The 23,965-nt window shown below is 43.5% G+C and overlaps 2 protein-coding genes across 3 annotated transcripts in view; one reads left to right on the plus strand and one right to left on the minus strand.

Annotated features, from left to right (window-relative positions):
* The window catches only part of RNASEH2B (ribonuclease H2 subunit B), a 57,287-nt gene extending 45,641 nt beyond the window's left edge, over window positions 1-11,646 (minus strand). Inside the window, exon 1 of one of the 2 annotated variants that reach the window (XM_043578276.1) lies at window positions 11,211-11,646. In XM_043578276.1, the coding sequence (XP_043434211.1) occupies window positions 11,211-11,262 (52 nt within the window). In that variant the 5' untranslated portion in view covers window positions 11,263-11,646. The remainder of the gene's footprint in view (window positions 1-11,210) is intronic. The other variant, XM_043578265.1, reaches the window with a different exon arrangement.
* The window catches only part of DLEU7 (deleted in lymphocytic leukemia 7), a 71,483-nt gene continuing 58,778 nt past the window's right edge, over window positions 11,261-23,965 (plus strand). The window contains 2 exon segments of the mRNA XM_043570272.1: window positions 11,261-11,361; window positions 11,445-11,567. Of these exon segments, the coding sequence (XP_043426207.1) occupies window positions 11,261-11,361; window positions 11,445-11,567 (224 nt within the window).

The following is a 23,965-nucleotide window of genomic DNA, read 5'->3' on the forward strand; positions in this document are numbered from 1 at the left end:
TTTTTTTTTGCAGTCTTCAGCCATTAGAACATATTCACCCCCCTTGGTTCCTTTTGGTTTGATCGCCAGGGACAGCTCCTTGGGAACACTTGGCTAGGACACTTGCAATGCACGCAAGACAAATCAGCATAATTTTTAAGTTACTTGCCACTTCCAGGAATGTTAATTTAAGCAATGACTATATGTCTTCCCTTCCCAAGATGTTAACCACTGCCATCAAAGTCACTTCCCTTCCCAAGATGTTAACCACTGCCATCTGGGTCACTTTCCTGGCTTTGGGGCACTCTGTTTCCTTCAACGCCACAGGAGGCAAACCAAGAAAGCTAGACAGAGGCACGCACCAGAAAAATAATTCTCAAGTAATGGGTTCCTCTAAGAATGTCTTTTTAATTTTAAAGCTTTGAAGAAAAAAGAAAAAACCAAAAATCGGCCTTCACCAAGGCCATAGAAGATAAACTCTCCATTTTCTCAAGGCTGCCCCTATCAATAGCCATGTTTCTAGGACGGACCTGTGCGCTGAAGAAGAAACTGATGAAGAACTTCAGGATGGCGGGCAATTCAGAGTCACGAAGACCAACGACACATACAGATGGAGCTAAGCTTTTGAAATATCTGCGAAGCAGGAATATTCTAGAGAGGCAGAAAGGACAGACCCGACTGGGATGTCTACTGATAACCAGGGCTGGCACCAGGACAGGCGGTGTGCCTGGTCCCTGGTCATCAAACTGATGATAGAGGGAACCCCAGCCCTTTCTGATCCTCCCGCCTCTCCCATCCTGGTGGGATGCCACCACTCGGCCAGCAGAGTGGCCTCTGGCCTACAGCAGGGGTCCTAGACACCCAGGGAGGGCCTGGAGTGTCTGCCACTTAATTCCTGTGGGGTGTTGGGACAGATTGTCTGACTTCTCCAAGTCTTGTAAAATGATAAAGCTTGCCTTGACTAATTCCCAAGGCCATCCTGAGGGTCAAATACAACAGCAGACATCAAAGTGTACTCAAAGGTATAAGAGCTAGAAGACACAGGACCTAGAAGATGGGCTTCCTAGAAATTACACAAACCTTGGGTAAACGAAGAAGAGCACAAGTTACAGCCAAATCTACTTCTTCATACGATAAACCTCTGCCCCACCTACACACCATCTAGCCAAAGAGACCCCCAAGAACTGGGAAACTGAGAATGCTTGGCTGAGACCACCCTGTCACACACAGTGCAGGCTTCTGGCCAGAGCTCAGGCACACCCCTCCAGAACCCCTCTGTCCTCCCCGTCTCCCACCTGGTGCTGTAGTGGAGGCTGCCCCTCCAAGGCTACAGCTAACAGGGGGTGAGGCTGGGGTTGCATGTGATCACAGTGGGGCCAGTCAAAAGGCTGTAAGAGGAGAAAAGGGGCAGCTTCTCCCAGTAGACACTGGGGGATTTGAGAGGTGGGTGCAGCGTGCAGCCTATTATCTACTAAGTGGAGGAAGTTGGTTTGAGCAGAGGAAGTAAACTCTCAGGGGGACAGAAGCCCTGGACCTCTAAGTGCTGCAACACCCTAGTTCCAATGCTTGTATACTCTCCACCTCGCCTCTACCCCCAACACACAGCCGGCCCTTCCCAGGGATCAATGAACTGGCTAGGGAACCCCTAAGGAAGTATAAGCCAGGTTTTGTAACACAATTAGGATGAATGTCTCAACACTAAATGCATAGTAATTTCCATAACAAGCTAGATTCATGGTCTACTCAAACTGGCATCCTATTTATGGTAAGCACACCAAGGGATATTTGCAGGAGGCCATGGTTGTCCTAAAAACTTCAACCTCAAATGGCTTTCAAAGAATCCCAGCTTGCCATTGTGGCCATTATGGTTCTGTGAATTTACGTTCACCTCTCCTGCATCTGTTTGTATTTTCAGTCTTTACCCACTCTTAAAGATAATCCATTCAAAATATGCAGTCTATGCTGTGAAGTAATACTTTTTTTTTTTAATTGTTTTTTGAGAGAGAGAGGGAAAGAGAATGAGCAGGGGAGGGGCAGAGAGAGAGAGAGGGAGGGAGAGAATTCCAAGCAGGCACCACGTTGACAGCACAGAGCCTGATGCAGGGACAAACTATGAGATCGTGACCTGAGGCCAAATCAAGAGTCAGAGGCTTAACTGAGCCACCTAGGTGCCCTGAAGCAAAACTTATTTGGTATATTTGTTACAATAGAAATAAATTCAGGGGCACCTGGGTGACTCAGTTGGTTAAGTGTCTGACCTCAGCTCCGATCATGGTCTCACAGTTTGTGAGTTGGAGCCCCGCACCGGGCTCTGTGCTGACAGCTTGGAACCTAGAGCCTGCTTTTGATTCTGTGTCTCCCTCTCTCTCTCTGCTCCCCCACCGCTCATGCTCTGTCTGTCTGTCTCTCTCTCTCTCAAAAATAAACATTAAAATTTTTTTCTTAAAAAAGAAATAAATTCATAGTATAAGTAGAAAGAATAAACAGTGAAATAAAGCCAAAAATAGAAAAATGAGAAAAAAAAGAAAAACACCGAGTTCACACTAGGATACATACAATATAAAAAGACTGGAAAGAAATATTCCCAAAATTGTTATTTCTCAGTGGCAAGATGATAGATAAATTATTTCCTTCTTTATATTTTTCTGCATCGCTAAAGTTTCCATACTGGGAACTGGGTAAAGTTTCCATACAGCACTGGGTCTGTATTACTGTTCTAATAATATTCGACTATTAAAATATACAGTATAATATAGCATAGTATAGCGCAGTATAGTCTAACCTATACTATTCTATACTGATAAAGCAGAGCCTCACCAAATGTCTTAGACTCTTACAGAGAAATTAGCTCCGCCTAGAGACCTCGGCCAGCTTGGATCCTCGGCGTTTCAGAGGCAGATGATAAAACAGGCATGAGAACATGCAGATCTGACCACTCCAGCAGGCAGCCCATTCCACTTTAGCAACAGTCATACCTGGAAAGGCAAGGTATACCTAGAAAGGCAGATCTTTAAAAGGCACAGATAAAGGACCTCTGAACAAAAAGCCTGGGAGTCCTCAGTGGCACACCTCTGCTTTCAGAGGCACTGGGCAGGGGGAGGGCTCTGGAGCCTCAGGCCAAGGTGCCCAGCACTGAGGAGCCGGTGGTGGTGATGCAGGCGGAACACACGTGGATTCTCTCCAGCTGCTGGCATGTACTGGGGGTTCAATACGTCTTTCCATAAAAAGGATAGTGGACAGAATAATCACAAGATGCGTAGGTGGCCGAGAAGGTACCGCGAGCTCACACACTCACAGGGGAGAGGCTCGGAGGGAAGGTTGCCTGGAGGAGCCAGGGGCTGAGGTTAAGAGACAGGCAGGCATTTGGCAGGCAGAGGACGTGAACACGAGCAGGCAGGAGAGTCCAGGCAAACCCAAAGTCACGGGCATTCAAACAGAGATATGTTGTATAACCCCAATAACCCTGAGTATTTTAGCGAGTAGTATGAGTGCAGAGTGAAATAAAGGCAGAAATAGAAAAATGAGAAAAATTGAAGAATACTGGAATTCATTTGTGGTCTATACAAATGGCTTAGCTTTGTGGAAACTAACTTTGAACCAGGCCTTGAAGAAAGGGGTAGGATTTGGATAGAAGTGCAAAAGGAGGACAAAGGGCAGTGTAGCCAAGACCGCAGGAAAAAATGGCACGTGAGACATGCATCCTTCAGTGAATGTTTACCGAATGCCCACTCTGTCCCAGGTCTGCGACTAAGATCTTGGGTCGCAAAGGGGAGCTTAGGAGAAAGAGCTGTTCTCTCCACTGTAGAGATGAGGAAATAGAGGCTTTACAAAGAAGATGCAATTTGTCCAAGGACATAGAGCCAACAAATAGCATAAATCTAGTTTTAGGTATGTTTTATTACAACACTTTAGAAAATACTGATAAGTTGTTTGTGTCTTAACATCATGGTAATGCCTAGAGGATATGGGAAAAACCCATGTGCCCCACTTTTCTGCTATTCAAATAAAAAATTATGTTTTTTTTAGGTAAATACACAGTAGTGGAAGTACTAGATCATATGGTATTTTTTTAATTTTTTTAATGTTTATTTATTTTTTGAGAGAGACAGAGTGCAGTGGGGGAGGGGAAGAGAGAAAGGGAGACCCAGAATCCAAAGCAGGCTCCAGGCTCTGAGCTGTCAGCACAGAGCTCAATGCAGGGCTCAAACACAGGCATCATGACCTGAGCCAAAGTTGGAGGCTTAGCCGACTGGGCCACCCAGGTGCCCCTCATATGGCAATTCTACTTTTAATTTTTTGAGGGACCTCCATACTCTTCTCCACAGTGGCTGTACCAGTTTGCATTCCCACTAACAGTGCATGAGGGTTCCTTTTTCTGTACATCCTCACCAATACTTGTTATTTCTTGTCTTTTTGATTTTAGTCATTCTGACAGTTGTGAGGTGACATCTCATTGTGGTTTGGATTTGCATTTCCCTGATGATGAGTGATGGTGAGCATCTTTTCATGTGTCTATTGGCCATCTGGATGTCTCCTTTGGGAAAATGCCTATTCAGGTCTCCTGCCCATTTTTTAATCAAATTATTTGTTTTCCTGATGTCGTGTTGTATAAGTTCTCTCTATATTTTGGATATTAACCCCTTATTGAATATATGATTTGCAAATATACTTTTCCATTAAGTGAGTCGCCTTTTCATTCGATTGACAGTTTCCTTCACTGTGCAGAAGCTCTTTATTTTGATGTAGTCAAAACTTTTTAAAAAAGCTTTTTATTTTGACATGCTTTTATTTCCCTTGCCTTAGGTGACCTATCTAGAAAAAGGTTGCTATGGCCATCCCTATATTTATTATAGCATTATTTGCGGCAGCCAAGATATGGAATCAACCCAAGTGTCCATCAATAGATGAATGGATAAAGAAGATGTGATTGTGTGTGTGTGTGTGTGTGTGTGTGTGTGTATGTAAAATGTGTGTGTATACATACATACACAATGGAATATTACTTGGCCATAAAGACAATGAAATCTTGCTATTTGCAATAACATGGATGGACCTAGAGGGTATTATACTAAGTGAAATAGACAAAGAAAGACAAATACCGTATGATCTCACTTACATGTGGAATATAAACAAAGCAAAGCAAAGCAAACAGCAGAAAAGACCCATAAATACAGAGAACAAACTGACGGTTGCCAGAGGAGAAGAGGTGGGGTGAAGGGGAGTGGGAGATCCAGGTTTCAGTTGCAGAATGAGCAAGTCATGGGAATAAAAGGTAGGGTATGGGGAGAACAGCCAATGTGACACAGCAGCTACACTCGTGGTGGGCACAGCACACATAATGCACAGAGTGGCTGGAAGACCATGTTGCACACCTAAAACTAACGTAACATTAGGTGACAACCATACTCAAATAAAAATTGTGAACATTTCTTACTTTCCTTTTATGAAAACTCTTTTCTGCCCTGGAGGATAAATATGTGAGAGTTAAAAGTTCTTATAAATATCCCAAATCTTTCGGAACAATTACTAGCGGGACAGTATCAGGCTCAGCTTGACTGCACAACTGACAACCGACTAAGTCCACCCGCTTCAGAGTGTGCTCAGATAGGGCAGATCCAGTGGCCGTCTGAGAAAAGGTCGGTGGAACCGCCACCAAAAAAAGCCTCGTAAAGACAAAACCAGCCTCAGGATTTGTGTGGAAAACGTTAAACATGCTCCATGCTGGGAACTCAGAGACTCCCGTGCTGCTGACGGCCTGCAGAAGACTATTCAGTAAAAGACAAATCTCCCAAGAAGCGGAGCTTAGTTATTCAGAGATTGTCTAAAACCAGTGCTGGAATTGTGCCCCATCTCCTACCAAGTACAGTACAGGTTCCTGCCCTGTGAATAAGCTCTTCTGAAAGTAAGGAAGCTTTCAGCCCACAAGCTAGATTTCCAAACACAAACATGCATACGTGTAAACAGTGTTCACAAAAAACCAAAAAATCTGCTTATAGTTTTCTTCTGACATTAACCATGTGCCTTTAGGTAAAGGAGGAAAAAAGTTTTATTTATTTATGCATTTTAGGGTCACTGAAAAAAAAGTCATTTGGGTCTATAGCAATTCTTCCTTTACCACATACTTCACACTATTATTATTTTTTTTTTTCAAATAAGAGGTGTTTCGGGGCGCCTGGGTGGCGCAGTCGGTTAAGCGTCCGACTTCAGCCAGGTCACGATCTCGCGCTCCGTGAGTTCGAGCCCCGCGTCGGGCTCTGGGCTGATGGCTCAGAGCCTGGAGCCTGTTTCAGATTCTGTGACTCCCTCTCTCTCTGCCCCTCCCCCGTTCATGCTCTGTCTCTCTCTGTCCCAAAAATAAATAAAAAACGTTGAAAAAAAAAAAATTCAAATAAGAGGTGTTTCTTGTGGGCTTATTAAAAAGTTACAAGACTTGAATCAGAAATAACATGAATATAAATTGTCTCTAACATTAATTACAAAAACTACTTTTGCCTTTTAAAGTTGATTTTTTTTAATCCTTTAATTAGAACATGGTTCTAAAGCCTGCATTCTCACAATGCTTTCAAATCTATTTCTGTATTCTATTTGGAGAGACAAAGAGGATCGTATTGTTTGTGATCATCATGCTGCCTCTCATAAAAGGTTCATTAATGTATTTGGAATGTCTAAGGTAGGCAGGCAGGCCGGCCTGTGATTCTTACCTCCCCCCCAAAAGCAACCCATCCTCTACCGTGCAAAAGCTGGCACGATTCATGCTGTGGGGAAAGAACAAATACAATTCTTCTTAAAATGCTTTTGAATGTGTGTTTTCTGGAGATAAAGGTGAATAATTTCATTGCAAAACTTGTCTACAGCTGAAAATGTGATGTGGCATCTACCTTGATCTGGGGGCTTTTTAATCAGGGGGCTGAATGAGGGATGCTTTCAGCCTAAGCTAACCCAAATCAATTTAGTGGTCCTGAGATCATTTCTGTCCTTCCTTTCTTCCCTCACACAACATTACGGTTTTCCAATGTTTTGACATCTCCTTGGAGATGGTCCAGCCATAGGGTGCAGCCACACAAACAATCCACACAGACTCCTATACTTGGTGAATTGGTTCCCAGCCCACCTTTCACATTAGGGTCTATCCCAACCTAGTAGAGCTGACAAGTGTACAAAACCTAGACTAGAGAAAAATATTAAGAATACGACTTAAACATTTATTCTTAGGGCAGCAAAGAGAGATAGAAACTTATACCAAATTCTAAAAGATAGAGATGTTAATGGTCTCTTACAGTAACTAAAACTGTGAATAGGCTAGAACCCACAGGACTTTTTGGAGAAACACTGAAGACCATCCCAAACTACAAGAAATGCTTGTCTTGCTTGCATGGGAGGCAGTTCTGTCCCTGGCAGCCTAGGAAAGTCAAGGCCCTAAGCCTTACTACCTCACAAGTATCCTTTCCAAGTTTCAGTTTTTGTTTCTCTGGGAGTTTTGACTTCTCCAGAGGAATTAAAAAGCAAGAGGCCTAAATAGTCCTTTTTAATATATCCTTCAACATATAACACAATGTTATTGTAGACAACTTGATAAACAACATGAACTAAATGGCAAGAAAAAAGTGTCATCCCAAGGACCAGTGGCTTTGCATTTGCCTCATAGGTAAATCTCTAAAGTTCTATTCATCTGTTGGTTAATGAGCTTGTGTTCCAGTAACAGAGTAAGTTCCTCCAATCCCAGAAATTTCCTAAAACTGAGTGGAAACGGCTTCCACCAAATATTCTTGAAAAATCTATAATCTTTGTTTTCTTAATTAAGGGCCCAATTTCACTGGCGCTATGGTGCTCACTCCAAGGAGGATATAGTCTCCTTGTCTCAAATGCATAGCTTACCGTAGCTGATTTCTCATCTGCTAGAAAAAACCCACAAATATGTGTCTGTGAAGATGGGCCTCATACCCTGGACTTACACGCACACCCCTAAGGATACAAATTTCGGCCCATGAAAAAAGAGCTAAACCTGGGGCTGGCCATTCCTACTCCTCTCTACCCACTCCCAAGGGCTGTCTCAGTGCAGGGGTTCGGAGTGGTGTCCACAGACCGACAGCATCAGCATCACCTGGGAACTTGTTTGAAATGCACATTCTCAGGCCTCTCCCAAGAGCCACCGAATCAAAAACCCTGGCGGTGGGGCCCAGTTCCCCAGGTGACCTACGCCCTCAAGTTTGAGTGGCATTGTTGCACTGCAGGAACTGTGAAACCACCAATGTTTGTACGCTCAAAGCCTGCAGGTGGCACTAAAGGCCGGCCAGACAGGCAGGAACAGGAAGCTCAAGTAGTGGTAAAGAACAAGCCAGCCAGACAACGCAGCTCCTGAGCGGCTGGCTCAGCCCTCTCCAAGGAGTTCATAGGCCACAGGACATCTCAGCTTTGAATGGGAAGCAGACTGAACTTCTCACAGTCCAGCAGTAAACACATTAAACCTAAAATTTTCAGGGATATGGAAATTGCATATATTTCCTGAGCCTGGGTGGCTCAGTCGGTTGAGCATCTGACTTCGGTGCAGGTCATGATCTCACGGTCTGTGGGTTCGAGCCCCGCGTCGGGTTCTGTGCTGACAGCTCAGAGCCTGGAGTCTGCTTTGGATTCTGTGTTTACCTCTCTGTCTCTGTGCTCCTCCCTGCTCATACTTTGTCTCTGTCTCTCTCTCAAAAATAGGTAAAACATTAATTTTTTTTTTTAATTTTCAGGGATGCAATAGTTAATGAAGGTTTTTGTGGGTTTTTAAAAAATGTTTATTTATTTTTGAGACAGAGAGAGACAGAGCATGAACGAGGGAGGGTCAGAGAGAGAGGGGACACAGAATCTGAAGCAGGCTCCAGGCTCTGAGCTGTCAGCACAGAGCCCGACGCGGGGCTCGAACTCACAGACCGTGAGATCATGACCTGAGCCGAAGTCGGAAGCTCAACCGACTGAGCCATCCAGGCGCCCCAGGTTTTTGTGTTTAATAGGATGAGGATATATGCATTTTCAAGAATGAAAATGTCAATACCAATTAAACAGAACAAAATAAGAAACTCAAATTATCAGCAGCTGTTGTGTGTATCCAAATAATAATAATGCACTTGATTGTGAAAGAATTGGAGTTCCTACCCTTAAAATCTCACTGAATTGATGTCACAAAAACAAGAAGATTTTTCTAATGTAAAACATGTATACGAGTAGGCCTTTGCTAGATTCTATCAAAACCCTGAAATTTGCTTTAATGGTTTTAGTATATATACATCTCCGGGCACCTGGGTGGCTCAGTTGTTTAAGTGTCGGACTCTTGATTTTGGCTCAGGTCCCGATCTCAGGGTCGCAAGATGGAGCCCCATGTTGAGCTTCGGATTCTCTCTCTCTCCCTCTCTCTTCGCCTTTCTCCCTGTCTCTCTCTCTCTCTCTCTCAAGTACAAAATTTTTAAAAAAACTGCCTATACAAATCTCTGGTGAAGATATGAAGCAATGGGAACTCCTGGGTACACACGCCAGGGAAATGAGTGCCTCTTTCTACCAAAAGCCTCAAAAAAGAATGTTCTTAAAAGTGTAATTCATGGGGTGCCTGGGTGGCTCAGTCAGTTAAGCATCTGGCTCTCGGGTTTCGGCTCAGGTCATGACCTCAAGGTTGGTGAGTTTGAGCCCCGCATTGGGCTCTGTGCCCACAGTGCAGAGCCTGCTTGGAATTCTCTCTCTCTCCCTCTCTGTCTGCCCCTGCCCCTCTCTCTTGCTTGCTCCCAAAATAAATAAATAAACTTAAAAAAAAAAAGTGCAATTCACAATAGTTACCAAGTGGAAACAATCCAAATGTCCACCCACGGCAGAGGAAATAAACAGTATGGATATTCATACAATAAAATACACACAACAATGAAAACACAAATCGACCAATAAACCAAACCACTGCTACACATAATATGGATGAATCTCAAGAAATACTACTGAGTGAAAGAAGCCAGACCTATAGGAGTACACACTTACCCAAACAGGCAAAACAAATCTCTAGTGACAAAGGTCAGCACTGACCCGAGGCTATCTAGCAGCAAGCATGAGCTTGCTGAAAAAGTTCTACATCTTGACTTGGGGGATGATTACAGAGGTGTACACGTACGTGTACATAATGAAAATACAGGAGTGTATTTGCTGAATTGCACACTTAAATTTGTATACCGTATTGTGTGTAATAACTATAAAGGGAGAAAAAGTGAAACATACAGACAAAAATATTCTTGACACACTGTCAGGTAAGAATTTTCGATATTCACCATGAAAGTCTAGATTGCTAGATACCTATAACATCATCAGACCATTATTTGCTGTAAAAACACTGCATTTGCTGAGCTAAACCTAAAAATTAAACACAGTGAACCAAGGATTCTCCTTATTTCCAATGTTATGCCATCATATCAATGTATCAACCTACAAGAGGGCCAAACTTGACGGGCTTGCATTCCCTAGTCCCAAACGCCTTTCTGACACTTCCTGGAGCCCATCGCGTGCGGTATCTATTTCTCCAATCCTCTGCAGACCCCGGATGGCCCCTCACCACCTAGGGGGAGGCTGACAAAGGGCCTGGCTCCATCACTTCATTAACTACCCACCTGACTTTCTTTGAAGACTTGTCCTAACCCCTACCATCATCTGGGCCTTGTTAGAAAGGTGCACAGCGTCTGAGGCCTTTCCGGGCTCACTGGATCCTATCCAGTAGGAACCCAGAGCTGGGCCAGCTGCCGAGTGGGGAGAGAGACGGGGACAGCAAACTGCCCCCCGAAACAGACACTTCCGGGCCCCACAGCGTGCCGCGAGACCCTGAGCCCGCGTCATTCTCCACAGGCCTGGGCCGCTCCTTGCAGCCCACCGCAGCGGGAGAAATAACGCTCGGCCCGTTTCTGCGCTTTCGGCGTTGGGTTGCAAACCCCGCAGTCAGCTGTAAGGAGTGACCGAGAGCGGGTGCGACGCGTCGGGGAGAGAATCTGGTCCCACACCGGGGGCCCGGGGACGCGCAGCGCCCGTGCCCGCGGCGCCCGGGCTCCGCGCGGGAGTGGGACCCGCTGGGGTGCGCGCGCAGGGCCGCGAGCGCCGAGAGCCGACGTGGGGCGCGCCCCGCCGCCCCAGGTGGAAGTCCGGCCGCGCGCCGCCGCCGCCGCCGCCGCCGGACCGCGCGGGCGGAGGGCCGGGCGAGGCGCGCCGCCGCTCGGGGCGGGCGTATTTACCTGGAAGCAGGAACACGTGCTGCCGGGCGCGAGCCCGGTCCCCGCCGTCCATGCCGTCCCTGCCGCCCGCCTTCTGCGCGGGGCGCGAGCAGGCCTCACCCGCGGAGCCCGGGACCTGCCCGGAGCCGGCGGAAGATGGCGGGGGAAGGGTGTATCCCCGCTAGCGCGGCGCGCGGAGGGGCCGGCGGAGCCCGGGAGGCGGCCCGCGGGACGAATTAACTTTCGTTTCCGCAGCCAGCCGGCCGCGCCTGTGAACGTTTTTAAATTTAGCGCCAGGCCGAGGCGACCCGAGAGGTGGCGCGTCGCCCGCCGGCAGGGGAAGGGTCGCGGCCTCTCCCCTCCGCTGCGCGGCCAGTGGTAGGTCCTCACCGAGGGCGCGGAGTGACGCGGCGCGCGGGGCGGCCACCCTGGGACGCGGCGGCGGGCGGGGGAGCCTCGGCCCGCGAAGTGGTGGCGCGGCCGGCGGCGGAAGGAGTCCCAGGTGGGAGAGCCAGCGAGGCCGCCCCCCCCCCCCCGGGAGCCGGGGCGGGGGGGGGGGGGGCCGGGACGGATGAGGCCGCCGCACCCGGAGGGTTGGGGAGCGCGAACACCAAGCGTGGAGGAAAAAGCCTGCAGCAGATCCGTGTTAAGGACAACTGCCATCAGATTCTAATCCTGATGTCATTCTTGTTAGTATATCTTGTTTGTCGGTTGCATTCTGCGTTGGAATTGAGGTCACAGTATTTTGTGCTTTGTGGATTCATAATGCATTGTAAGTAGTCTTCGAATTGGGCTTAGCTCTCACCACTAAAAAGAGGTGCTCAAAATACGAATTTGTTATTTGGGGAGAATCTTTGTAATGAGTTAAAAATGTAAGACATTTTAAAAGGGATATTTAAGGGGCACCCGGGTGGCTCAGTCCTTAAGCGTGGGACTCAGTTTCCGCTCGGGTCATGATCTTAGGGTTCGCAAGTTCGCCCTGCATGCACTGGCAGTGTGGAGCCTGCTTGGGATTCTCTCTCCCTCTCTCTGCACAACCCCCCTCCCCCCCCCCATACTCTCTCTCTAAACAAATAAAGTAAAAAAAAGTTGTTTTTTTAATCAAAGCGATGTTTAGAAGTTAAGTTCATGAAATTTGGTGATTTAAACTTTGAAAAATAAAATTTTAATTGAAAAAGTGGTACCTGGTACAGGGTTTCTTAAAAGAAAATAATAAATAATTCTCTTATACTTTAAAGAAAAATCTGTCTGCCTCCTACCCCAGATCCCCAATCTCCATCCCCATGGGCAACTACTGTTAACAGTTTCTTGTCTGTTCTTCCAAAAATTTTCCATGCACGTACAAGTCCGTGTCTTTTTGCACGAATGGAAGAATAATATTTTACATAGCTTAATGCACTTCACTTTTCTTGAAGATAGTTAACTTTGGCAGAACTCCATCTATCTCAGCCTTCTGAAAGGAGTTTTAATTTCAGTCCAATTTCCCATGGGGAGTGGTGGTGGCAAATGCAGCTGAAATTGACTGGAGGACACACCCTTCTGCCTCAGGAGGGACGTCGAGATGCCAACGCTGGGACAGGCAGTAGATTAGTATTGCTCTGATCTCTTCCCTCCCCCAAGATTATACTAGGGGAAAAGCGTGTGTAGGCTAAACTCCCAGGCACACCATAATCGCTATTAACAGCTACAAGAGAAACGTTACCCACAGTTCCCTTGCTCTGACATACAGAATTGTTTTCATTCTCTGATCCTTTCCAGCCATTGGCTGTATGAATATGTATTTATCAGGAGGTAGTTTGCACAGAGTAAAGACAATTTTGTCTGCATTTCTCCCTTAGCATTGTATAAACATGTTTCCCATGGCATCCAGAGTATTGTTAAAGGAGGCATTATTTCATACTGCTAATGTACCAAGGTTACTTAGCCATTCCCTAGTGTGCAATATTTAAGTTATTTCAAACTGTTATTATAAATAATGCTACAGTGCATACTATACATGGACTTTGCGGCAGTTCAAAGCAATGGACTAGATGTTCATATGATGAACTACATGTACACACAGCAACATGGATGCTTCATATCAAGAGAAAAAAAAAGATGCAGGACTAATAGAATACCCAGTAGATAAATCAAAAACCCACATAAGGGGCACCTGGGCGGCTCAGTGGGTTAAGCGTTCGACTTCGGCTCAGGTCATGATCTCGCTCGCCGTTGGTGAGTTTGAGCCCCGCGTGGGGCTCTGTGCTGACAGCTTGGAGCCTAGAGCCTGCTTCAGATTCTGTGTCTCCAGTCTCTCTCCCTGCCCCTCCCCCCGCTCATGCTTTCCCGCTCTCTGGCTCTCTCAAAAATAAACATTAAAAAATAAAACCCACTTAAAACATTGTATCTTTTAAAAGGATACATGCAATTTTAAGACCATGGATGGAACACATAAGGAATGGCATCTTCAAAATGGAGGGTAATAGGATAAGGGACAGGTAAAGAGTGAGGGGGCAAGAAAAGTCAAATAAGAGAGGAGCCAGGGCACACATGGGCAACTGTCACTATGTTTTATGAATGAGTATAATTTACTTTCTGGCGTTTCCGTCCAGGGATAAAAACATTTTTAAAAAATCTGTTCCAACAAACATTTCTAAACGATTTCCTTTATTCACTTAAAATGTTTGAGTACCTTCTTAGAAGGGGTACCAGTGGTGATATAGGAAACTGACTCCAGAGTCCTATTGTCCTCAGGATAAATAAAGTCCAAGATACTAAGCTTTGAACAGAGGGACCTTGAGATCTTGTCCTCACTTGCCCCTCCAACCACACTTCCCACTGCCTCCCTCCCTGTCCACAGCCTAGCCACAAGGAACTGCCCTTGTCACATCGAGCACTTGACACTGTGTTCCCACTGCAGGGACACCCTGCTCTCCACTAGCCACATTCCTTCACTTTCTCTCTCTCCACCACCGCTTGGTCAACTTTTACTCACCCACCAGGTCTTATTTAGGCAATTCCTTCTCTACAGCACTCGTCTTGCTGCCCCCCAACACCCTCCCCAAGAATGAATGAGATGCCTCCAGTCTTCCCAGGTACATCACTAGGTGGGGGAGCCCAAGCCTCCACCAGTTCCTTGAGGAAGGATAGCATCTAGTTATTCACCACTTAATCCTCAAAAAATAACAATGGCTTTCTTTTAGTACTAACTGTGACAGCACCGCACTAAACATTTAACTCAGATGATCTCTTTCCATCCTCCTGCAGTCTTAAGGGGAAGTATTAGTGGGATCCCCACATTGTACAGAGGAAGAATGTAAATTTAGAGAGATAACTAATTGCTCAGCATGCCCAACCAGCAAGTGCCCGAGCAGGAATACCAACCCACAGATGGCTCTTCACCCTTCCTCCCTCCTGCCCTGGTGTCCAATGTCTAGGACGAAGTTTATGGGCACACCATGTGCTTAGCATATATCTTTTGAATAAATACGTATGTAGATAAATAGGCAGTTATGGTAACTGTGTGGCTTCTGGTATTTCTAAGTTTTACAAACAAGAACACACGGATTTTTCCAATATACCAAAAAATATTACGGAAATTAATTTTTATACTAGTCATGCTAACATGCAAAAAGTCAAGCAGGTCATTCTCCAAAGAATAAGAAAGAAACAGCAAGTAGAGAATTCGATAGAGAATCACAGAAGCTCTTCTAAATGCCAAAAGCAAGAGATGTTCATTTTCTAGTTTAAAAAAAAAAAAAAAAAAGGAACTGGGAGGAAGACATTCAGAATCAAATGACCTGTAGCAATGCTTAGTGGTGACCAGAGCAGAAAATCCTTGAGCTAAGGCGCAGAGAAACAATTTCTTTCTCTTAGAGATTATTAAAAACTTATGAGAATGCTTCTTTCAAAACAAAATGCAAATGAAAATTCACATCTATCATCACTTTTACCATAAGAAAAGATTGTTGCCTTGTTTTTGTCTTGTTGCCAAGTGTTCATCTAGTGACAACAGAGAAGACAACATTGAGCATAAGCTGGGGAGGAGAAAGGGATCAGCTCTCAAAAGAGCCAATTGTTTACAAAGGGGACCAATGAGTAGTAGTGAACCATCCTTTCTGAGGAGAATGTTTCCTTTATGTTCACTCTCTTATCCAACCCAACCTAAAATTGGATTATACTTGTTGCAGACGGGCAGTGTGGCACGTGTCAACTAGTGAGATCTGCCAGTTCTAGAAGAAAAATGACTGAAGCTATTAGGAAAGGAAGAAGAACCACCCTTGACATTGAGAAGCTGGCCCGGGGCTCACAGCTGGACCGTGTGACTCTGCCAGGAGACAAAAACAATTTCCCAGAATACCAGCCTCACACAAGCCTGCCCTGAAACCAGAAGAAAATGAGACAAAGCCAGACCACTTCATGGTTTGGGCCAAGCACAGACAACAACAGGTCACTGTGCCACCCACAAAATGCCACACACCTCCCCTCTCTTAGACCAAATGAGTGACTGCTACTTCTTTACCATGTACAGCTTTATCCTCATTCCAGTTTTCCCTTCCTGCAGATGAGATTCAATTAAGACCCTCAATCACAGAATTGTCCCACTTTCCAACAGCACCCAATCTGGAGGCCATGTCTGCTTCCTTAGGTTCTCCCCCGGGTCACACAACTGAAACTTCCTTCTAACACTATCTTACTAAGACCCATGATTTCCCATGGCGTGTATTCACCCTCCCTGCAACAAGTGACAAGTTGAACTTGTTCAACTACAGGTGTGTTTCTAGTAGTCTTTGGCTGAAGCTTATTGGCACTATGCTTACACATTCCAGTCTGGGTGTGCATATAGAGTTATAAACATCATATATATTTACATAAAATCAAGGTAGCAAGAAATCTCAGGCAACTCAAACTCCAAAATATACTTTTGTGCCTGAACTATCTGTAAAGATAGGCTACCGTGATCACATGAATCAGATAATTAGATAATTACATAGTTTGCTGCATGAGAGATGAAGCAATTATCATACACTTCAGAAAATTTTGATAACTTGATGTCTTCATTACTCATTTAATTTACTCTCATATAATACTAATATTTCAACAGTACAATGCTTTTGAGATGTGTGTTTTTAAGCCATGAATTACCTAGCAAGTCAATAAATTGAGAAATGTTTCAAATATCGGCTACTTTTCATTTAAATATTTATGTTCAAAAGCAGGATACAAACTTATACAGAAAGTATGGTCACAACTAAGAAGAATAACAAATAAAAGACTGGTGGCTAAAATCTAACCAGAGTTGTTCTTTCATTCTTTCTTTCTTTGGTGTATTTTCTAAATTGTGCAATTAATATTTTAATTTGATAATATTTTTTAAAATTTTTATTTTGTTTTTAGAGAGAGGGGTGGGGAGACGGGCAGTGGGAGAGAGAGAGAATCCCGAGCAGGCTTTACACTAGTGTAGAGCCCAACATGGAGCTGGGTCTCAGAGCCAAGAGATCATGACCTGAGCTGATAGCAAGAGTCGGGCGCTCAACCTACTGAGCCACACAGGCAGCAAATAACATAGATACAAACAATTATAAGAGAATACCATGAAAAATTATATGCCAACAAACTGGGCAATCTGGAAGAAATGGACAAATTCTTAGAAACTTACACACTACCAAAACTGAAACAGGAAGAGATAGGAAATTTGAACAGATCCATAACCATCAAGGAAATTGAATCAGGTATCAAAAATCTACAAACAAACAGGACTCTTCGGCCAGATGGCTTCCCAGGGGAGTTCTTCCAGACATTTAAAGAAGAATGAATACCTGTTCTTCTCAAACTGTTACAAAAAGTAGAATGCAAAGAAAGTTTTCAAACTCATTCCATGAAGCCAGCATAACCGTGATTCCAAAACCAGACAAAGACCCCACTAAAAAGGAGAACTACAGGCCAATATCCCTGATGAAGCTGCAGGAAAAAATTCTCAACAAGATACTAGCAAATCCGATTCAACAGTACATTAAAAGAATTATTCACCATGATCAAGTGGGATTTATTCCTGGGCTGCAGGGCTGGTTCAATATTCACGAATCAATCAATGTGATACACCACATTATAAAAGGAAGGATAAGAACCATCTGATCCTCTCAATAGATGCAGAAAAAGCACTTGACAAAATACAGCATCCTTTCTTGATAAAAACACTCAAGAAAGTAGGGATAGAAGGAACATATCTCAACATCACGAAGGCCATGTCCTCAACGGGGAAAAACTGAGAGCTTTCCCCCTCTGATCAGGAACACGACAAAGATGTCCACTCTCACCACTATTATTCAACATAGTACTGGAAGTCCTAGTCTCAGCAATCAAACAACCAAAAGAAATAGAAGGAATACAAATCAGCAAAGAAGAAGTCAAACTTTCACTCTTCACAGATGACGTGATGCTGTCCATGGAAAACTGGAAGACCCCCATCAAAAAACTGCTAGAACTGATTGATACATGAATTCAGCGAAGTTGCAGGATGTAAAATCAATGTACAGATATTGGTTGCATCTGCTTCTCCAATACACCAGTACTGAAGTAGCAGAAAGAGAAATCAAGGAATTGATCCCATTTACAATTGCACCAAAAGCCATAAGATACCTAGGAATAAACCTAACCAAAGAGGTAAAAGATCTGTATGCTGAAAACTATAGAAAGCTTATGAAAAAAACTGAAGAAGACACAAAGAAAATGGAGAAACATCCCATGTTTATGGAGTGGAAGAACAAATATTGTTAAAATGTCTATACTATCCAAAGCCATCTACACATTCAATGCAATCCCTATCAATATAACACCAGCATTCTTCACAAAGCTACAACAAACAATTCTAAAATTTGAATGGAACCAGAAAAGACCCAAAGTAATGTTGAAAAAAAAAAAAAGCCAAAGCTGGAGGCATCACAATTCCAGACATCAATCTGTATTACAAAGCTGTAATCATGAAGACAGTATGATACAGGCACAAAAACAGTCACATAGATCAATGGAACAGAATAGAGAGCCCAGAAAAGGACCCACAAATGTGTGGCCAACTTAATCTTTGACAAAGCAAGAAAGTTTATCCAATGGGAAAAGTCTCTTCAGCAAATGGTGCTGAAGAAAGAAACTGGGCCACCGTCTTATACCATACATAAAAATAAACTCAAAATGGATGAAAGGCCTAAATGTGAGATAGGAAACCATCGAAATCCTAGAGGGGAAAAGAGGCAGCAACCTCTTTGGCCTCGGCTGCAGCAACTTATTACTAGAAATATCTCCAGAGGCAAGGGGGAAAAAAGCAAAACAGAACTATTGGGACCTCATCAAGATAAAAAGCTTCTGCACAGCAAAGGAAACAATCAACATAACTAAAAGCAACCGATGGAATGGGAGAAGATATTTGCAAATGATGTATCACATAAAGGATTAGCATCCAAAATCTATAAAGAATTAATCAAACTCAACATCCCCCCAAAAGTAAATAATCCAGTGAAGAAATGGACAGAAGGCATGAATTGACACTTTTCCAAAGAAGACATCCAGATGGCTAACAGACACATGAAAAGCTGCTCAACATCACTCATCATCAGGAAAATACAAATCAAAACCACAATGAGATACAACCACACACCTGTCAAAATGGCTAAAATTAATAACTCAGGAAACAACAGATGTTGGTGAGAATGAGGAGAAAGGGGAACACTTTTGAAATGTTGGTGGGAATGCAAACTGATGCAGCCACTCTGGAATGTGATTCCAGAACCTCCAGCATGGAGGTTCCCCTCCAAATTTAAAATAGATCTACACTATGACCCAGCAATTGCACTACTAGGTATTTATCCAAAGGATACAAAAATGCGGGTCTGAAGGGACACATGCACCCCAATGTTTGTAACAGTGCTATCAACAATAGCCAAAATATGGAAAGAGCCCAAACGTCCATTGACTGATGAATGGATAAAGAAGTGGTACACACACACACACACACACACACGAATAGTACTTGGCGATGAAAAAGAATGAAATCTTGCCATTTGCAACAATGTGGATGGAACTAGAGTGTATTATGCTAAACAAAGTAAGTCAGTCATAGAAAGACAAATATCATATGATTTCACACATGTGGAGTTTAAGAAACAAAACAGCTGAACATAAGGGAAGGGAAGGAAAAATAAGGTAAAAACAGAGATGGAGGCAAAGCTTAAGGAACTCTTAAATACATTGGGATGAGCACCGGGTGTTGTATGGAAACCAATTTGTCAATAAATCATATTTAATATATATAAAAAAAGAAACTCTTAAATACAGAGAGCAAACTGAGGGTTGCCAGAGGGGAGGTAGGTGGGGGACAGGCTAAATGGGTCATGGGCATTAAGGAGGGCACTTGTTGGCATGAGCACTGGGTGTCATATGCAAGTGATGAATCACTGGGATCTACTCGTGAAACCAATACTACACTGTATGTTAACTAACTTGAAATTAAATAAATAAATAGTGTACTCTAAAAATATATTATTAATTTCTAGTTTCATTTTACTCTGTGCTTCCTCCTGTTTTTTTTTTTTTTTTTTTGTAGTAATTGTTGTTATTTTTAATGGCTATTTATTTTTGAGGAGGGAAAGACAGAGCATGAGCTGGGGAGGGGGGGCGGCAGAGAGAGAGGGAGACACAGAATGTGAAGCAGGTTCCAGGCTCTGAGCTGTCAGCACACAGCCCGCCGCGGGGCTCGAGCTCAGCAACCGCGAGATCACGACCTGAGCTGAAGTTGAACACTCAACCGACTGAGCCACCCAGGGCCCCCCCCCCCCCCCCCCGCTCCAATCTGTTTAAAGAATAACATTCTTACTCCCTTTTGGTCTTGATGACCTTTACCAATGGTCTCACAATTAAGAGGGTTGAGGATACACGTTCGCGGATTACCTCAAAGCAGTACGTTTCTGCTGCCCTCTGCCTACAAGTAAAATATTCTTCAAATAGTAATGAGATATTTTAGGAACTCATCCTGTCCGGCCATCTGAAAACAGGAACTGCAACTGCCAAATATGACTAATGCATCACCAAAGAGGAACAATTTTCCTGGTAGTGTGGCGTCCACCCGACATGTTGCTCAACAGCAAAAATTAGTAATATTGATTAAAGAGGAACTTCTGCATCTTCTACAGGATATTTAATTTCACATTAAGCTTTCTAATGTTTATTTACTTTTGAGAGAGAGAGAGAGAGAGAGAGAGCGAGCGAGCAGGGGAGGGGCAGAGAGAGAGAGGGAGACACAGAATCCAAAGGAGGCTCCAGGCTCTGAGCTGTCAGCACCCAGCCTGACGAGGGGCTCGAACTCACAAGACCATGAGCTCATGACCTGAGTTGAAGTTGGATGCTTAACCAACTGAGCCACCCAGGCATCCCTCACATTAAGCTTTGTAATTACATTGACCATGTAACTTTTCTTAGGTCTTAGAGTCTTCTTCAGAGTCCATGAAATATCCTTAATCCTTTAAGAACTTAATAAAAAGACTGTCCTTTAAAAGAGCTTATAACTTCTCTATTTTTAGCATAACCATGGAGAAAATTTACGAAAAAAATCATCTAGGTCTCAAGACAGAACAAATGAATGTTGTTAGCTCATAAATATCCCTAATTCTTTAAGAACTTAGTTAAATTAATAAAATGATTATCTTTTAAAAGTGCTTATATATTTTTTCTACGTTTTAGTGTAAATATGAAACACACTAAAAAAAAAACCTATCAAGACCTCTAGACAAAACAAATGAATCCCATGTATTTCTTTTTTTATTAAAAAATTTTTTTTAATATTTATTAATTTTTGAGAGAGAGCGAGAGACAGAGTGCAGAGTGTGAGTGGGGCAGGAGCCAAGGGAGAGGGAGACACGGAATCCCAAACAGCTCCAGGCTCTGAGCTGTCAGCACAGAGCCCGATGCCGGGCTCAAACTCATGAGCCGTGAGATCATGACCTGAGCCGAAGTTGATGCTTAACCAACTGAGCCACCCAGGCGCCCCTAATCCCATGTATTTCTTATCAAGATCATGCCAAGAGGTGAAGAATTTGTAACCAAGTAAGTACCCCTTGTTCTGGAGTTGGGGAAAAAAAAAACAGAGACATTTTAAAAGTTTAACATTGATTTAAGATGTGAAAGAATTGCCCTACCCTGAAAGGCTGCAGTATTTATTCCACAGCTTTGGCAATATTGACTGAACCGTGACAAGCCTATAATGAAACAGATTCTGTCATCTTTCTTGTAGACAGGAACCACGCAGACATGTTTCCATTTATTTAAAATGTAGCTTAAAATAAAAACAATATTAAGAAGTATGAATAAGATTTGGTGCAATTCTTCTGGCTTTGGAGATAAACACGGAGATAGAAGAAAGCTTTCAAGTTGAGTTTATGTTCAAATTCCTCAAATATCAGTACAGATTGGGAGGAAGGGGGGATAGATTTGGGGACAAAAGGAAAAATAATATAGCTTTAAGTTTCTCACAACAGTGTGGTAAGTAAATAAGCACAAATTAAGATAATGATTAAGATAAGTGGCCAAATGTGTAGGCATCCCTTTTGTGAAGTGTTTGGTTATATTTTGTTTTGGAAGGTTTTTTTTTTTAATGCTTATTTATTTATTTTGAGAGAGAGAGAGAGAGAGAGAGAATCCCATGCAGGCCCCGTGCTGTCAGCTCAGAGCCTGACATGGGGCTCGATCCTACAAACCATGAGATCATGCATGACCTGAGCCCAAACCAAGAGATGGTCACTTAACCTACTGAGCCACCCTGGTGCCCTTGTTTTGGAGTTTTTTGCTATTTATATGATGTCAATCTATTTGAAGTCTCCTTTTGTTATTTCTAACATCAAATATGTCTTCTGTGAGCCATTTTATAAATGGCATCCATACTGCAATCATGCACAAACCCAAAATGATATTTCTACCATTTCTTCCAGAAATTATTTATCTATTTCACAATCTTCCAGCTTTTTATTTACTTATTTATTTAAAAAAATTTTTAATCTTTATTTATTTTTGAGAGAGAGGCAGAGTGTGAGCAGGGAAGGAGCAGAGAAAGAAGGACACATGGAATCTGAAGCAGGCTCCAGGCCCTGAGCTGTCAGCACAGAGCCCGACGCGGGGCTCAAACTCACGGATCGCGAGGTCGTGACCTGAGCTGAAGTCGGACGCTCAACCGACCGAGCTACCCAGGTGCCCCAACCGTCTTCCAGCTTTTTAAAAATGGAAACTACTTCATATATGATGCTCATAACACTAACCAGATCAAGGTAACTTGTTTTGGAATAAGTACAAAAAGACACTGGAGATTCCCTTAGATGCCAGGAGTAGTCCCTGCTTCTATGTTGGAAAGTTTGAGGTGAAAGATAAATGAAATGTACCAAGAACATAACCCTCCTACCTGGGTGGCAGAGCCAACTCCTTTATTCCCTGAACTGGGGACCTTTATTCCCTGAACTGGGTGGCTTTATTCCCTGAACTGGGTGGCTTCGGAACCAAAATTTCAGGGCCCATCACCTTGATCCCCTTTTCTCCTTAAGTTTTAAGTTGTAAACCACGTGACACTGTAATTTATTTTCTGACCTCCTTTACTATTTCATTTTCCATGTTGGATAAATAAGCGCGTTCAGCAGAGGCACATGTTTTGATGATTTTACCTAGATTAGCTGTATTAAATCTATAAATTATCACCAGAGGCTCATTTCTTATGCTATACTCCTCTGGGATGGATTCTAAGAAGTTAGTGGAGGCTCTTGGTCTAATGGCTTATAGAGCCAGATGTGGACTGAGCCTTATAAGGAGCAAATGTAAGTTAGAATGCCTGCTTTTTAAGAAGGGTTAGAAGTTTCTGATAAAATGCAGAAAATAACCTATGAATGCAAAATCCATCTGGTAATTTTGAATTTGATGCTTGGTCTCTCTTGATGTGGGGCCAATCTAAATTAATTCTACAATATTTATTGACACCTGCTATGTGCCAGACCCTGCTCTGGTTGTCAGTAAATACAAGGGACAAGGATACCTGCCTTCCTGAAGTTTACATCTAGTAGAGGGAGAAAGGCAAACAATACACATAATAAATAAATTCTATGGTACAACTGAGGGTGGCTGGTACTATGGAGGAATGAAATCAGCAGGGAAAGGGGGGTTACGAGGAAAGAGTATGAGGAGGGTTGCAGTCCTGAATAAAGAAGTCACAGCAGGCCTCATTAAAAAAGGTAACATCTGGGGGCGCCCGGGTGGCTTCCTTGCTTAAGCGTCCAACTTGAGCTCAGGTCATGATCTCACGGTCTGTGGGTTCGAGCTCCACCTTGGGCTCTATGTTGACAGCTCAGAACCTGGAGCCTGTTCCAGATTCTGTGTTTCCCTCTCCCTCTCTCACTCTCTGCCTCTCCCCGACTTGCGCTGTGTGTGTGTCTCTCTCTCTCTCTCTCTCAAAAATAAATAAACATGAAAAAACTATTTTCACTGTAACCCACAGTAAGAAATATGTTCTACAGTATGACCCAGCAGTCACAGGACAGACACACAACTGAAACTTTTCCCAAACCAATACTTACTTGCATTACGTTCAATGGACTCTAATTCTAGTCTATTAGGTTTCTGTTCTTTATTCAACCCCGATAGCACTGACTAAATTAATTTCATACCCTAGTAATAGGTTGTGATCTGCCGTTGAAAAAGCATGGCTATCAGTAATGTGCTCATTTTAGCTACATCCTAACACATGGATGACGTCCTCGACATCATCAACTCTGAGC

Source organism: Prionailurus bengalensis, chromosome A1 (genome assembly GCF_016509475.1).
Source record: "Prionailurus bengalensis isolate Pbe53 chromosome A1, Fcat_Pben_1.1_paternal_pri, whole genome shotgun sequence".
NCBI classification, from domain to species: domain Eukaryota; kingdom Metazoa; phylum Chordata; class Mammalia; order Carnivora; family Felidae; genus Prionailurus; species Prionailurus bengalensis.